We start from the raw sequence: 16598 nt of genomic DNA on the forward strand, positions 1-16598 counted from the left end.
GGAGGAAATCTACGTATCTCCTGGGCCAGGACAACAGAGAAACTTTCTCCTCTACGTCCCCAAACCCAGCCTTTCCCTGGGCATGGTCCTGGGTTCCTCACCTGTCAGAGAAAACACTGAACACACCACGGAGGATGAAGAACTGTTGTTTGCTCGTGGCCTCCAAGGTCCTTAATGACTCCTGAGGGCCACAGACCTTGAGGCCACTCGACTTGATTTTGCCTCGGAAGCTGCACAATGCTGTGGCCGCTGCAGCTGCCCCCGGACATCCTGGGCAGCTAGTGTGCACCTGTGAGAACCAACTGTTAATTGTTCGGGAATTGTCTTGTTGAACACAGTCATTATTAAGAAATCAAATTAAATAACATATTAAAAACAAAAGCAATAAATCATCAAAACTTGTCATTTCCTAATTATTTTACTATTAATCCCTGCTCTTTAGGTTACTTACCTTTATCATGTCTGTGCCGCACACAGACTGTCTCTCTCTGTGTCTCTTCCTAACTCCAACTTCAGCGAATCACACTGGTAGCTTGAGATTGGCCAGAATCACACTGGTAGCTTGAGATTGGCCATGGCAGTATTTACACCACAGACATTGGCAAAAGCTACACATCAGGGCTCAATATAGTATTTGGTTGGTTGTCTCAACTTAAGAAAGTGATGGAGAAAAATGATAATAATACAGATTAAACTTAAAAGTTTTGTGTCTGTAGCCATTACACTGCGAACAGCACAAAATTTGAGGAAGTAGTCTTTGAGCATCCAGAAATCATTATCCAATTCAGCAAAGAAGTCAGCCACTCACATTATTGATGAACAAGTAACATTCCAACATACATCTTGGTTTGACTTTTCTCTTACTTGTTAACATAAACAAAAACATCAACCAACATCTATGTCAGAGCTGCGCTCATTAGTCAGGGACGTGAGTGACAGCTTTGCTGATTCGGAGGGTAGTCAAGCATTTCTTTATAGTCTGGCTTTGTGACACACTTGCTGGTGACAGAATCATGAAAACTGATGGTGGAGTTTGGCAAGAAATATCAAGTCACACTGAAGTTATAGGCAGATGGCATTTGCAATGAAGATTATTGAATATATTATAATTATCAATTGTGTGCTACACATCCTTTGTATCAGTTACATTTATAATATATATGCACAGGTATATGTACACACACACACACTCACACCCCTCTCCGCCAGAGCTGGTTGTTAAATGCTTACCAGCACGCCCGCTCTAGCCAGCTGCTTCAGTTGTTTGCACTCTCTCTAAGCTTTCTTGTGGAGGGTTGGCCTACAAGTATTTATTAATAAAATCAACAGTAATCTTGGTAGGGCCCCTTTGGGAGCACACAGGTCAAAGTGTCAACACGCTAGATGTTTGTCGCAGCATTAGGGAGCAGGCTCTGAGGGGCCCAAGGATCTGCCAAGCCCCGGGGAGAAGAGTTAAAGGCATCTGGGTGACATAGGGGGGGTCCCTGCTCTGCAGTGGCCTCGCAGGACTCAGAATAGGGCTCTGCCCTGCTCCCAGCAGGTTGAAGTCCCCAGCGGCAGCACAGACACAATGAGATGCTAACAATGCAATCTTTTTATTCATCACCCTCACTTGTTCACTGGAAACCCTTCAATATTCCATTTCTATTGGTAACTTACCTTAAAAACAAAAACAAAAACACACACTCTCCACTGGCCAGGATTTGATAAGTTCCAGCCAGGCCCACTAATAGTTATAATGAGCACTAACATTCTCTGAGCACCTATAAGATGCCAGGCAAATGAGCGGCATATGTCATATCGTTTATTTGCACAGCAATATCACAGAGCAGGTGTATTAGCCCGTTTTGCATTGCTATAAGGGAAATACCTGAGGCTGGGTAATTTATAAGGAAAAGAGGCTTAGTTGGCTCACAGTTCTGCAGACTGTACAAGAAGCATGGAACTAGCATCTGCTGCTGGTGAGGGCTTCAGGGAGCTTCCAATCAAGGTAGAAGGAGAAGAGGGAGCAGGCATGTCATACGGTGGGAGAAGGAGCCAGAGAGAGGAGGAGGGAGGTGCCAGGCTCTTTTAAACAACCAGTTCTCCCAGGAACTCACCCATTATCTCAGGGAGGGCACAAAGCCACTCATAAGAGATCTGCTCCTATGACCCATCATCTCCCGCCAGGCCCCACATTCAACACTGGGGATCACATTTCAGCAGGTATTACCCCATTTTGTTGATAAAGAAACTGAACTCGGATGTGGTAGGAATTTTGCACAAAGCACCAGAGCGCTGATTCAATCTCAGTCCTGTCTTGCACTCTCGCGACTACTGCAGTGCCTTCCTCTCTTCCCTGAGGAGTCTGTGGTCAGGGGTGGGCCCTGCATGCACCTGGGTAGCAAGCGGAATGCCCATCTCAAGATGTCAAAGTGATGCTTGGAGCTGGACCAAGTAGGCGTCTCTGGGCACCTGGTTTCCCGGCCTGCGCCAGCCCATCCCTGGTTGCTGGGCCAGTATGTGATATTCTACAGCCACCTGGTGGGCCACAGGGGCAGACAGCAACTAACTCAGAAACCTCATGATTCTGGGCCCAGAGGGAAGTGAGTCTGGGGGCTGGCGGGGGTCTAGGTTTTACTACCCAGGGGTTGCTCAGGGCCTACATTGTCCTCATTCCTCTGTAATAATAGAAAGTCTTAGGGTGGGAACTCAGGAGGAGCTCACTGTATGGGTTGGAGAAAGAATTTTCACACAAATGGTAGAATAGTTTTAAAGAAGGAAAGTTTACTTTACTTCCCAAAGGCGGGAAGGCACTACACAAGAGAAAGAGGAGTTGGCACAGAGAGGGTGGAGGATTTGAGGATTTATTATGGGGGCAAAGAGGAAGAACAAAATAGTTATGGCTGTAAGCTGATAACAGAAGCAGCTGTGAAGCTGCTGGGTCTGCTTTTTGTTTACTTTTTTCTTCTCTGTGAGGCTGGCTTATCAGGGTCCTTTTTTTTTTTTTTTTTTGAGACAGAGTCTCACTTTGTTGCCCAGGCTAGAGTGAGTGCCGTGGCGTCAGCCTAGCTCACAGCAACCTCAAACTCCTGGGCTCAAGCGATCCTGCTGCCTCAGCCTCCCAAGTAGCTGGGACTACAGGCATGTGCCACCATGCCCGGCTAATTTTTTCTATATGTATGAGTTGGCCAATTAATTTCTTTCTGTTTATAGTAGAGACGGGGTCTCTCTCTTGCTCAGGCTGGTTTCAAACTCCTGACCTCCAGCAATACCGCCCGCCTCAGCCTCCTAGAGTGCTAGGGTTACAGGCGTGAGCCACCGTGCCAGGCCTTATCAGGGTCCTTGAAATGTGGTCTGGCGGGAGCTGAGGCAGAGAGTGCACAGCCCTACTGTCCGCTTAGGGCTCTTGCAGGCTGTGCAAATGAACTCTCAGAGACAGCCAGCAGGGCTTGCTGAGGGCCCTATTAGGAGAACACAAGCACAGTCCACCCGGGTGGCGCTGACTTCAGTCCGGAGCCGCCTTTCCAGTGGACGTTGGATATTGATGCCCACAAGCCCCCCCAAGGGAAAATGGTCTGGGCACCTTTCCACCCGTGTGCGCTTCCCCAGCCAGCAGCAGCCCCGCCACTGCTGCCACAGGGACGTCCTAAATGGGCTGCAGCAGCTGCATCTGGGTCCTGAGAGCAGTGCTACTCTGCACCCCGGCAGGCAGGGACAGCGCTGGGACCAGAGCGCGAGGACTGCGCCTTTGCCGCCTCTCCCTCCTTGACCGCGAGTTCCGATGGCACCAGCGCCCCCTCGGTGGTCAGCCCAGGTGTGACCCTCCTCCTTGCATCTGCCCGAGTCCCACCCCATTACCCGCAGCCACCCCCCAATCGCCAAACCACACGTAGAGTTACACTGTTCCTGCAAACAAAGAAACTGGCTGACAATTAAAATAAATAATATAGACATAGAATCTAACTTTACACGTACCAGGAGAGTTTACTACCGAAAGAAGTCTGGCCGCCAAATGCCTTGTACTAAGCGATGGTAAATCTGATGGGTTTTGGGTGGTAAATGGAATGTTTGGGCTCATCTCTTAGATTATGGTCATTCAGTCCATCAGCAAGCATCTATTTTGTGTGTTAATCCCACGACAGAAGCTGGGGAGACTGAAGTGAACAAAACAGACAAAACTCCCGATTTCTTGTAACTTATATTCTAGTGGAGGAGACAAAAAATAATCAAGTTTGTTTTGTTTTGTTTTGTTTCCTTCTCTTAAATGAGTCCTCGTGCACTAAAATTAATCAAGTTTAAAAAGTAAAAGTTATAGTAAGTCATGAGATGTGCTAAGGAGAAAAATAAGCAGGGACAAGGTAAGAGTCCCAGAGGGCTGCAATTTTGGAGAGGGTGGCCAGAAAAGGCCTCATGGAGAAGGGACATTTGAATCAAGACTTGAAGGAGGTGAGAGGGCCAGACAAACAGACATGGAAAAGCGTTCTAGGCAGGGGGCTGGCAGGTGCAAAGGCCCTGAGGCAGGAACTTGTATTCCTATTCCAGGAACAGTGAGAAAGCCAGAGCAGAGGCCAGAGCAGAGGGAGGGAAGGGAAGGGAGAGTGAGAGATTATGAGTTGAGAGAGAATCCTAGGGCAGGGTGAGACATTTTACATGAGGCTTTGAAGTGACTCTAAAGTCACTGGTTTTTAATCTGAGTGAGGTGGGAGCCACTGGAGGGTGCTGGTCAGCAGAGGACATGGATCTGACTTATGTTTTAACACGATTGGTCTGGCTGTTGCATGAGAAGGGACTGAAGAGGTGGTGCTTAATTTATCTTTGACTCTATCCTCTCTCTTGCTCCCATATCCAATCAGAGAACAAGTTCTGCCCATTCTGCTTCCAAAGTATCTAGTCCTCTGCTCTAAATAGGGTTCTTCAGGACACCCTTCTTAATCATGTTGGGTAAGTCCTTATTTTAAATTGATTTTTAACATTTATTTAGAACTGATTTTTCTGACTGCAAAACTAATGCATATTCATGTGAAAATTTTCAAAAATTTAGGAAAGTTGAAAAAAGGGAACAGCAATCACACGTAATCTCAATACCCAGAGTGAATCACTGTGGCCCTTTGGTATGTTCCTTTTAGACTATGTGGATTGTATGTGAGTCCTGGGTCCTGCTTCTTTCATTTGACGTTATACTGTAAACTTTTCATCCTGTCATTAAGGATTCTTTGAAAATATTTTTAATGGCAGTATGTTATGCTACCTTATATATAATTTTTCTTTGATTTTAGTGCAAAATAATTTATTCCTCTTGCTGGATATTAGACCTATTTCCTATTTTTTTTTCTTGCTATTTTAACTTGTGCTGCAATTGATATCTTTGTTCTTAAGCCCTAAACCTTTGCAAATGGTATTAGCAATAACATCAAAAAAGGTGTTCATATTTCTAGTTTTTTCCACTCCAACCCATGCCCTATGCTGCCACTGGGCTCTCTCGGGGTGTCCTCACGTGCCTCTGGGATACTGTCCAAGGGCTTTAGCATGGTACCCTAGGGGCTTTACAAGTCCGCTTCTAACTTTTGTCCTACCTCATCTTCTGCAGCTCCTCACTGCTTCTGGACACAGACTGTCCTCCAAATACATCCCCACGGCCTTATCTTGTGCCCGTACTGCCTGCCACCCATTCCTGCCTGGGCAAATCCCATTGAGTCTCCGTGCCTGCTCCCAGAATGAGTTGCTCGCTGCGCTGTGAAGCCTCTAGTACTTTTTCCAGCATTTAGCACATCAGACTATGACGTATCTTCTCTGCCTCCCTTCCCTGCTGTTCTGTGAGTGCCACGTGGGTGGGGACCATGGCTCACTTCTTTACCTAGTACATCAGCGTAGCGCCTGGCACATGATACATACATAACATGTGAGTTTGTTGAAAGAATGGTCACCAATTATAACAGCCAGAAGCACACAGGCGGCAGAAATGTCCTTGTGTTAAGTCGCGAGCACCACCCCCTGGACACAGCGACTGTGGCAGGCACCGTGTCTCATGGCCTTCATCGGGTCCTCCTTGGGAACAGCCACCACCACCTGTACCTGGATGACTGCAGCAGCCTCCTCACTGGCCTCCTGGTTCTTCTCTTCTCCTCGTCCTCCACCCCATGTATCAGCCAGAGTGAACCCAGGAACATGGTGAAATCAGATTGCATTTTCTGCCCAAAGCTCTCCAAAGGAGTCCCATCACACGCAGACTAAAATCCAAGGACCTTGCGATGCCCCTGTGTGATGTGGCTCCCGGCCCCCTCTCGGGTCTCCAGTGCAGCCACTTTACTCCTTGAACACCCAACAAGAACACCCTGCCTGGGGGCCTCTGCCCATCACTGTACCCTCTCTCAGAATCCACATGGCTTACTGTTATTTCATGCAAGTTTCTGCCGAAATGTCACATCAGCAGAGACTTCTCTGCGCACCTCCTCCACTGCCGTGCAGCAGGGCCTACCCTGGTCACTCTGTCTGCAGCTTCAGCGCCCATCGCCTCCTGTCCTTTACGGGGCTTTGTTTTTCTTCATGGCCCTCATTCCCTTTGCTATTATTTTAGCACATTGACTGCCACACTAGAAAAAAAATTTCTTGCATGGAGCCACAGTGTTTTATTATGAACATAGAATAAAAACTTCAAAAACAAAACAATCCTTTCTAATTTAATGAAAAATTTGTTACTTTTTATTGTTTTCTTTGTGTGAATTATATGCAACTGGAAAAACAGTTCATGTGGCTCCCAAGGTGAAGAGATATGTGAGTTACATATGCTTCACAAGGCCCTGGGCCCAAAACTAGCGTGAGTTAAATACAACTCACATGGCAGTTAATGTGTTAATTATCTTTCTCTTCATGGTCTGGCTCCTCCCACTCAAATGTAATCTCTGGGAAGGCAGGGACTTCATGTGCTTTGTCCACTGCTGTATCCCCAGTACCTGGGCGGTACCCAACATCTAGTTGCCACTTGATGAATATTTGCTGAGTGAGGCAATCCATGCATGCGTGGGGAAAGAGGGCAACCACTTCTCTACAGACTACAGGACAAAGCTGAGGCTTAGACTCTGGAGCAGGGGTGCTCAAACTTTTTAAACAGGGGACCAGTTCACTGTCCCTCAGACCATTGGAGGGCCGTTGAAGAGTGCGCACATTCCACACATGCGCACTGTGGGCCCAGGACGAGTCGGCTGCTAAGCAGGACAGGCAGCAGTGGCAAAAACACCCGGCAGGCCGGATAATTATCCTCGGCGGGCCACATGTGGCCCATGGGCCGTAGTTTGAGGACCCCTGCAATCTGGAGGATCCCCCCAGCCTAGGCAAAATCCTCTTGTCACAAATACCATGGCATGGATAGATTCTGAAGGGTCTCCATACTGTTTTGATACTGCTTTGATAGGTTTAAAAATACATTGTAAGAGAGAAAAAAAAATTTTCCACCCATCGTGAGGTTCATGGCTGAAGCCCTTATAACAAAAGATAGATTAATGAGAGCAAAGCATACAGACTTTATTTAATGTAAGTTTCCATGATATGGAAGCCTTTAGGGTTCAGTTGATTCCAGATCTTTGCAATTGTGAATTATGCTCCAATCAACAATGGAGTACAGGTGTCTTTTTGATAAAATGACTTCTTGCTCTTCCTCCTCCAGTCTCCTACAGCCTGGTCTCCTCTTCCTCATCTGGTCTTGTCTGGGCTCATCTCCTCTTCTGATCTGGTCTCCTCTTGTTCGTCCAGTCTGGCCTCCTCTTATTCATCCGGTCTGGTCTCCTCTTGCTCCTCCAGTCTGGTCTCCTCTTTCTCGTGTGGTCTGGTCTGGTCTCCTCTTCCTCTTCCTTGTCTAGTCTGATCTGGTCTCCTCCTTTTCCTCTCTCCCAACCCCCATGTCCCTTAGGGTCTTGCTCTGTTGCCGGGGCTAGAAGTGTAGTGGTGTCACCACAGCTCCATAGCTCACCACAACTTCATACTCCTGAGCTCAAGCAATCCTCCTGCTTCAACTTCCTGAGTAGCTGGGACTACAGGCCATGCCATGATGCTAGGCTGATTATTTTTAGTAGGGATGGGGTCTTGCTCTTGCTCAGGCCGACCTAGAACTCCTGACCTCAAGCAATCCTCCTGCCTCAGCTTCCCGAAGGGCTAGGATTACAGGCATGAGCCACCCTACCCAGCCAAATTTCCTTTTTAAATAAAAGAGTTTCACACACACAAAAAAAATGAATTCTTTTCATTTGGGTAGATACCCAGTAGTGGGACTGCTGGGTTGAATGGTAGGTCTACTTTTAGTTTTTTGAGGAATCGCCATACTGTTTTCCATAGGAGTTGCACCAACAGTGTGTAAGTGTCCCTTTCTCTCTGCATCCATGCCAAGGAAATGCTCCTTTTGGGTGAGAATTCACGTACAGTATCTAAAAGATGCTGGGAATGCTCTGTGGGCCGGGGACCTACAGCCACTCTGTGCAAGGCATGATAATTCATCCTAAAGTTTGGCTCTAGCTCCTTTGTTGGGGCAAAACACCTGAGATTCTGCCAGCTGTTGAAATGAAAAGAGCATTTCTCTGGAGACAGTGACCAGCCCGAGGCAAGGGACACAGTGTGGCGAGAGGTTCCTGCTCAGGAAAGGGCGTGCTCTTCAGATTCTGACAAAGACTCTCTCAAACTTGAGTCAGGCTCTTGTGACTCTCGTAGGCTCTGACCCTGGCCTGCTTAGTCCAGTTTTAGCAAGAATCCTGCTGAGCAGTTTAGCAAAAGTCTCCTACCCTTGATATCTGATCAAATTCCTCAATCCCTACCCTGATACTTATCACCCCAGCCTGCCTTCTGCAAGAATCCTACTGAGTTGGTCTATCGAGAACCGCCCTAGCCCTGATGTCTCCTCTTAGTATTTGTCCACCCACTGGCCCCAACCCTGATCTGTGGCTATGAATCTCCACTGGTCCTTGTTGTATTCGGGGTTGAGTCTGCCCTCTCACCCCTATAGCAAAACCCCACTTTGGTAGTCCCTTCTTGAATAAAGTCTTCCTTACCATCTTTAACAAGTGTCATGCATAATTTTTCTTGCAGAATTTCCAAGATGGTGCACCACCAGCCGTCATGAGCCCAGGTCTACAGATCCTCACCCTGGGGCGTCCACAGCCATGACCTGTTTGGTAATCAGGGATGAGGGATCCTTTTGTACCAGGCTTCTAATAAGTCAGGTCTAGGCCCAGTGGTCTCCAAGGTCACCTTTTCTTGGCTCCTCCTCCCTGTCGGGGCCTGGGCTCGGTTCAGCAGCAGCCCAGAGGAAGGTGACTTTGCACCTAGTACTTCTTATTGTTGTTGTGTGCGTCCCCTCTTCTTGCCAAGCGAAGCAGCTGGCCAGCTGCCTGGTACTCTGTAGCTCACCACATACCTGTTGAATGAATGAGAGGACGAAGCCTCCTGCAGGGGGAGAGAAGTGGAAGAAAAGTGGAGCCTTTGGACCCCAGACTTGGCTTCCCTTGCAGAGGCCTCAGGGAGGAACACCACAGAAACAAAGATGGCCTTCTCCGGCCCTTCCCCCCTGCCTCCTTGTTCCCGTCTGCATCCCGCAGTGGCCTGGGGGAGGAGGAAATGGGCGCCTTTGTTCTGCGTCCAGAGGCCTGGCAGCAGCGCCTGCTTTCCTCTGCCAGTTCTTCCCAATCCTGCCGGGCTCGCCCACGCCTTGCACCTTGGTGCCCCGGGCGTTTCTCTGAGGATGAGCCTCGGCTCACAGGTGGCCTGGGCCACCGAGACGGGCGCAGAGGGAAAGCTGTCTCCCCACCCGCTCGCTCCCAGTCCTCTTCGTCAACGTCCCCACCACACAGATCGGGCTCGACACCACAGGGGAACTCCGTCTGGAGTGGGAGCCCAGGCCGGCGCTGACCCAGCGTGGGCCGCAGACCCTGGCCCCCGACAGCAGTAAGTTCAGAAAATGAGGGTGAGCATGTCGAGATGTGGACTCGAGAGGGTGCTTTCAGGACTATCGAATCGAATAATCTAAAACGGGGTTTGAATAAATTACCAAGCCATAGAAAGACATGGAGGAAGCTTGAAGGCATAGTATTAAGTTAAAGAAGTGAGTCTGAAAAGGCTGCCAGGTATAACATGTGATTCCAACTATGTGACACTCTGGAAAAGCACAACTGCGGAGACAGTAAAAGGACCACTGGCTGCCAGGAGTTAACGGGGAGGGAGGGATGAACAAGCTGAGCATGGAGGATTTGTAGGATGGCGAATCTACTCTGTATAGTACTCCAACGGCGGACACGCGTCATTATACACTGTCCAAATGCACGGCATGTGCCACACCAAGAGTTCACCCCAGCTAGGAGTGCTGGTCTCGCCCCTGCTCTGCCCTTAGCACTGGGCCCAATTTCCTCATCTGCAAATCGAGGGGGTATCGTGACCTGATCTAGCCAATTTGTCCGGTGCTTTTGGTAAATATGAGGCAATGACAGGCCGTAGACTCCTTTGCCAAACCTCATCATCAGGACATTCCAACGAAAGCAAGGCGAGGGGCAATTCTGCCAGCCAGACACACTCATTGGCAGGGTGGCAGAAAACAGTCCGTGAGCTTGGGGAAGTCCTCCCTGTCCTCGGACTCTCGGACACACAGCTTGCTTAGAAGGTTAAGGCAGAGGTGACAACATTCTGAAGTAGCAGCCTGGATCCTGGTCCCACCTGTGACAATCTCATGCAGTGGGGACCAGATTCTTATGCCCCGTTGGTGCAGAGGCAACGATGACTGGATGATGCTTCTAGCCAGGCACGCCTCTTGACTGTCACTCACCTCAAACATCCCTCATGCTCACTACTCAGCCCTCTGGCGTAATTTTGATAACCACATTTGAAATGCTGATTCATCACTTCCGCACTGTGGATTCCTAAGGTACTCCAAGGACAAAATAGCTGCCCTCTCTATGTATATTCAGATAACCTATGAACATGGATATCACATTACTAATGCTTAAGTATATTAAACTGTATTATTAGTATATTATACTTAAAAGTGTATTACCATCCAAACTAGCAGAAAGATAAATCATGACCTCTGAGTTCCCTCCCATGATAAATATATATAAAATATTGTACTATACAATTATGTGCATGTGTGTGTGTGCATGTGTGTGTACATATATATATATATATATTGACTTTAATAGTCCTTAAAGTCAGGGAAGCAAGACAGAGGTCAGTTTTCTGGTTTCACCAAGAACTCCAGGTCCTGGAATTACATGAGACATTCCTGAGTTGCAGAGTCAATTCTGCGAAGCGGAGACAGGTCCCCCTTCCTCCCAGTAGCCACCTAAGGCTTTATGCCTCCTTTCCTCTTCTGGTTGCTGTTGACAACTGCCCTGTCCTCAGGATGGCCGAGGCCATCTCTGTGCCTGCTCTCCCAAGGCTAGAAGTCAGACACAGTCCACACTTGCAGTACCCACCTGTCTGGCCTGAGCCTTCCAGGCACACAGAGAGGCTGCGGCGGGAGTTGGAGGTGAGCAGTAGGGTTCAGAAGGGAAGGTGGGAAGGGATGTTCTCCCAGAGTGGGGAAAAAAGAAAAGCTGAGAAAGGCAAGAGGGGCCCGGCCAGGCCCGAGCGAGGTAAGGTAGTCAGCCCCTCCTCTTCCCAGCTGCTGGGCCACACGGGGAGGAACCAGGTTGGGGGCAAACAAGTAGCTATGAAGGGGGGAAGCAGCCAGACTGGGCTGCATGGCCAGTCCACAGAAGCTAGCGAGATGCGCAGGCTCAGCGAGCTGCAGTGAGGCGCTCAAAGATTTCCCCCAGGGCAGTGGCCAGCCCCAGGGGCCAGCGATGGTGCCAACAGCAAGGACTTCTGGAGAAGCGGGAAGACCACGCGCCTGGGTGGGGGAGTCATGCCTGGGGACAAGTCTATGAGAACCAGAGAGTGCCATTCTGGAAGCCCTGTAGGTCTCCCCAAACACAGCTCCCCCTAGTTAAAAAGGCCAGGCCTCCCAGCCCCTTTCATGGCCTTCTGTCTCTACCCATTTCCAGATGTTTCCCCAGCCCTTTCCTCCCCAGCCCAGCGCCTTCAAACAAGTCTTTCCCCTCTTCTTTTCTCCGTCCCCTGGCCCCACTCTGGCATGGCTTGTTGGCTTGGAGCCGGGGGACCCTGGGGTCTGGGGAGCCAAGCTAGAAGTCTCAACGGCCACTTTCTCACTGCAACATGAGAGGGCAGACTGCTCCTGTTTGGGAGGTTGAGGGGTGGAGTGGTTTCTGGAGCTGGACTGCTTGGGTGTGAATGTCAGCTACACTCCTTAGCTTCTGAGGGACCCTGGGCAAGGTACTGAACCTCACCTTCCACATCTGTAAAATGGGGGCAATAACAGCTCCCACCTCCTCGGCTGCTGCGGGCAGGAAATGAGAGTGTGAGCAACGTCTCCACACGGCAGCGGGTGCACAGGCCGTGCCCAGCAAGAACCAGCGCTCCACTTGGCGTGCAGCCTCCTGCCCCCACCTCTGCCCTGAGTTGTGGTCACAGTGGCCTCTGGTGCATTAAGCCTCTCCGAGTCACATCCCAGCTCAAATGTCACTTCCTCACAGAAGCCCCTCAACCAAAAGCCCCCTTTTCTCTCGGTAACAATCCCCAATCTGGAATTACTCGATTGATTATTGTTCACGGCCCACTAGAATGCAGCTCCCTGAAGCCATTCAGCCAAGCGCTCGCCTGAATGAAGGACACGGTGTTATCCATGGGGGTCAGGCGCTCTGGACATTAAACTCGTTTGGTGGCCTGCCCTGCCCAGCAAACCCGACCACCACGGCTCCAAGTTCCAGACCCTCCGCACGGTAAGGCCTGGCCGCCTAAGCATAAGCAAATATTGCACGCTGAGCCCAGACGTCCAAAGTAAACATTTTTATTCTCAGTTCTGCCTTAGGCGTCTCTAGTTTTGCAAGCATGAATAACTGGAATCAACAATTCTCTCCCTAAATGTCTTTCATTAAAATTTGTCACTTAAAAATTTCCTGATTTTCCTAAAGAGAGTTTGCTTCGAGGGTGATCTGGAAAGAGGCTTGAGGAGTGTGGACACATCGGGGTCAATCACCCCATTTCCTGCCAATCCGCTGAGCAGGGAAAAGGCTGTGGGCAGCTATAAATAGCAGCCCAGCAGTCTGTCCTTCCAGGAGGGAAAGAATCAGCATCAAACAGAGGCTAGGGGTGAGGTGGGCAAAGAACCATTCTCCGGGTTTCTGCCCACACCGGGCCGGTGACGGTCGGGAACGCTGCCAGGCCGCAGCCTCCACAACCTCAGACTCGGTGCATCAAAACCCAGTGGGCCCGGAAGACGCTACGCGTTCGCCCTCGAATGCTCTTGGTCAGCAAAGAGAGGAGTCAAGGAGTGGAAACAAATGCCCCCCAGAACTCCCCTCTTTCTGGGGAGTTCCCAGAGGAGCGCCCCAAGCTCCCAGCCAGGAAGCAGCACAGCGAGGAGGGGGGTCCTCCCTCAGGAGTGGCCTTCCGTCTGTCCGCCTTCCTTCCGGGCGTCACAGGACAGTCTCTCGGACGACCCCGATGAGGCTGTGTGGCCGCTCAGCCTCCGCTTGCCGCCGGGGCCTCCTCCGGGCCTGCGGCCTCCCGGCCGGGGCGAAGGTGCTGAGGTCGCCGCAGCTCCGCAGGTGCAGCAGGCCCGGCCGTCTCCGCGAGGGCGGCGCGAGGGCCCGGGAAGCGCCGGGCTGCAAGGGGGCCATGATCTTTGGGAGAACAGAGGGGTGGGGAGAAGTTAAGTCGGCTTCACCACAGGCGGCCCTTTGACCTGCCTCTTACGTCTGTCTGTCCCCATGCCTCCCTCCGTGTGAACTTGCTTTGGAAAAGTCAAAAGGGTCTTTTCCCAAAGCGGAACCCAGTTGGCATTCCGAAGGTGCTCTGGACATACATACTGCCTCCTCTCCAAAGTTCTACGTTCTACCGTTTCAATGGCAGACCGGTAGACTACACTTGCGTGACTCATCGGCTGAAATCTCTTGCTTTGTATTTAACAACATCCTTTTTCATCACTTCCCTCCAATTTCCCTGAGGGCTGTGCCAGTGATTCTCGTTGGAGTCTGAACATCACTAGATTCCCAGCTGCTACCACAGTAGTTGTGGCAGTTAGTCTGGAAAAGGGCTTGAGCATCTGTGTTTTTTAACAAAGACCCAAGCGAGACCAATGCATTTGAAAATTTGAGAACCACTGGTCTGGGACCGTGACCAGGTCATGTGTCTATAAAATGTCAACCAAAATCGATGACGTTGTCTAATGGATCTGATAACCTTTCAATGAACAACCTAACTAGGCCAATTTATTTGTCAAAACTCTTTAAGAATCATTCTATTGCCAGATCTATTTTGCAGTGTGTTGCATATGTAACTTTAAACATATAATATCACTTACTCTGTAAAAATAGCAAAAATATGGGAATTTTTTTTATCTACCTGGGATTGAAGAGGAGAGAACTGTCCAGTTAATACAATTTTAAAAAACTGCACAGCCATGTCTACATGACCTATGATACTGTTAGCACCTTGGGAAAAACTCAGGTGCTTTATTACCACCTAGTGTCACAGAACAATCATTTGGATGACTTTTTTAGTTTCTAAGGTTATTAAAAGGTTATCCCCTAAAAGATGGGATATTAAATTTGTCAACAGTTTTACTAAATATATTTGTCTGTGAGACCTGTCTTTGTCTCCTAAGAAGAAAATTCCAACATTCATAGATGTTGACTGTGTTACATGGTAAGTCAGGATGAGCTGTTTTGATATTGACGAAAATGAAAATGGATCTAAAAATTCATCCTAGTGATACTAACGAGAGGGAAAATTGTGCAAAGCTGAGTAGAGTCACCCTTCCGTTGTCCTTGCCTGCTTCTGTCTAGGGAGGGGTGTGGCATTATGAAACCTCACCTCCGGGGGCCTGTCCTAGAAGACCCCAGTAGATGGCCCACAATCTATCGCAGCAATCTAAGACTGTGAACTTTTAATCGGTCAGGGGTACAAGGATCTAGCAAACACTAGTAATGATAGCAGCTGTTCCACAGTAAGTACTTGTTCTTTTTCTCCAGAGCCATTTCCCAGGAATAAAGACTTTGCAGGAGGCCCAGACCAACTGCCAGGTGAATGCCCCAGCTCTTACACCTCATCAGAGCTCGGCAGCCCGTGAGAAGTGGCTCCTGTTTATTGGACTGCTAGGGCCGGACAGAGAGAAGGTGGCAGGGAATGAGCAGGTGAGGGACAGCAGGGTGTAGGATGGTTCCCCTACACAGGCCAGTAACAGGGGCCTGACCCAGAATCCCTGGTCGGCCACTCTTTCAGTGAGCAGATCACAAGAGGGTCTCTGGCCCAGGAACCCCTCTGTGCAAGTAATCGGATCACTCTCCTCCCTGGAAACCCCGAGAGACTGGGAGAGAATTTGGCCTCTGGCTTCTGTACGAGGAGGCCAGCAGGTGGAAAGGGGGAACAGAAAGGAAAGTGAGAAGGGTATTTTTTCAAGCTGACCTGAAAATTTACGTAGCATCCTAGAGCTGGGCGTTACCCTGAGAATCAGCCCGATTCAACTTAAGAAGCAGTTGCTGGGCACTAAATGCACAAAGACACAGAACCATGTGACACCCCTGTGCTGTTGTGCAGTGACGTCTACAACATCCAGCCCCCACAGCAAAGACGTAAACACCTAAAAGGCAATGGCTTTTAAAAGAGGTGGAGAGAAGATTCTTAGCGGAAGGAAATTCCGTTCATTAGAGATAACCCTCCACACCTCCAAGTCCAACCCTGCACCTTAAAGACGAGAAACCTGAGCCTCAACCGGATTATGCTCATGACCAAGTTTATCTTCATTCTGGGTGCCTTCAGTTTGGGGGACTGCCTTGTACCTTTTAGTCTATGAAAAAAAAAGCATTTATTCTTTTAAGTCCTACTGACTTATTTATCTTGCCAAACATTTTGTGGGCATGGGAGCAGCTCCCAGAATCTCGTCAATATTACAACTCACCTATGTCATCATTTCAGAGGGCTGAGACAACACACCCTATCATGAGAGACCTTCAGTTTAGAAAATCAAATGTCGGGGCAGATGCGGTGGCTCATGCCTGTCATCCTAGCACTCTGGGAGGCCCAGGCGGGCGGATAGCTTGAGCTCAGGAATTCGAGACCAGCCTGAGCAAGAGTGAGACCCCCATCTGTGCTAAATAAAATAGAAAGAAATTAGCTGGACAACTAAAAATATATAGAAAAAATTAGCTGGGCATGGTGGTGCGTGCCTGTAGTCCCAGCTACTTGGGAGGCTGAGGCAGAAGGATCCCTTGCCCCCAGGAGTTTGAGGTTTCTGTGAGCTAGGCTGACGCCACGGCACTCTAGCCTGAGCAATAGAGTGAGACTCTGCCTCAAAAAAGAAAAAAAGAAAATCAAATGTTGAATGTGCTCCACACTGCCCATACCCTTTGCTTTCATTCCCTGGCTGCTCTCTTTTCTTTTTTCCAGGCGTGCTTCCACATCCCGGAAAAACTGGGTTCTTTTCCCTAGAGCCAAAAACACTGTGGAAAAGTTCCACACCTGAAAGGAAAGCTCTCTGCTTCCTCTCTCCCCCTCCCCTGACCCTTAACCCCATTTCCCTTGAGACT

General features: G+C 49.3%; 1 protein-coding gene across 2 annotated transcripts in view; it reads right to left on the reverse strand.

Annotated features, from left to right (window-relative positions):
* Positions 1–12845: 12845 nt before the first annotated feature.
* ENTREP1 (endosomal transmembrane epsin interactor 1) overlaps positions 12846–16598 on the reverse strand; it is a 69911-nt gene continuing 66158 nt past the window's right edge. For both annotated transcript variants that reach the window (XM_076008643.1, XM_020289300.2), the window contains exon 11: positions 12846–13694. In XM_076008643.1, coding sequence (XP_075864758.1) covers positions 13488–13694 — 207 coding nt within the window. In that variant the 3' untranslated portion in view covers positions 12846–13487. The remainder of the gene's footprint in view (positions 13695–16598) is intronic.

Source organism: Microcebus murinus, chromosome 12, assembly GCF_040939455.1.
Source record: "Microcebus murinus isolate Inina chromosome 12, M.murinus_Inina_mat1.0, whole genome shotgun sequence".
Classification (NCBI taxonomy): Eukaryota; Metazoa; Chordata; class Mammalia; order Primates; family Cheirogaleidae; genus Microcebus; species Microcebus murinus.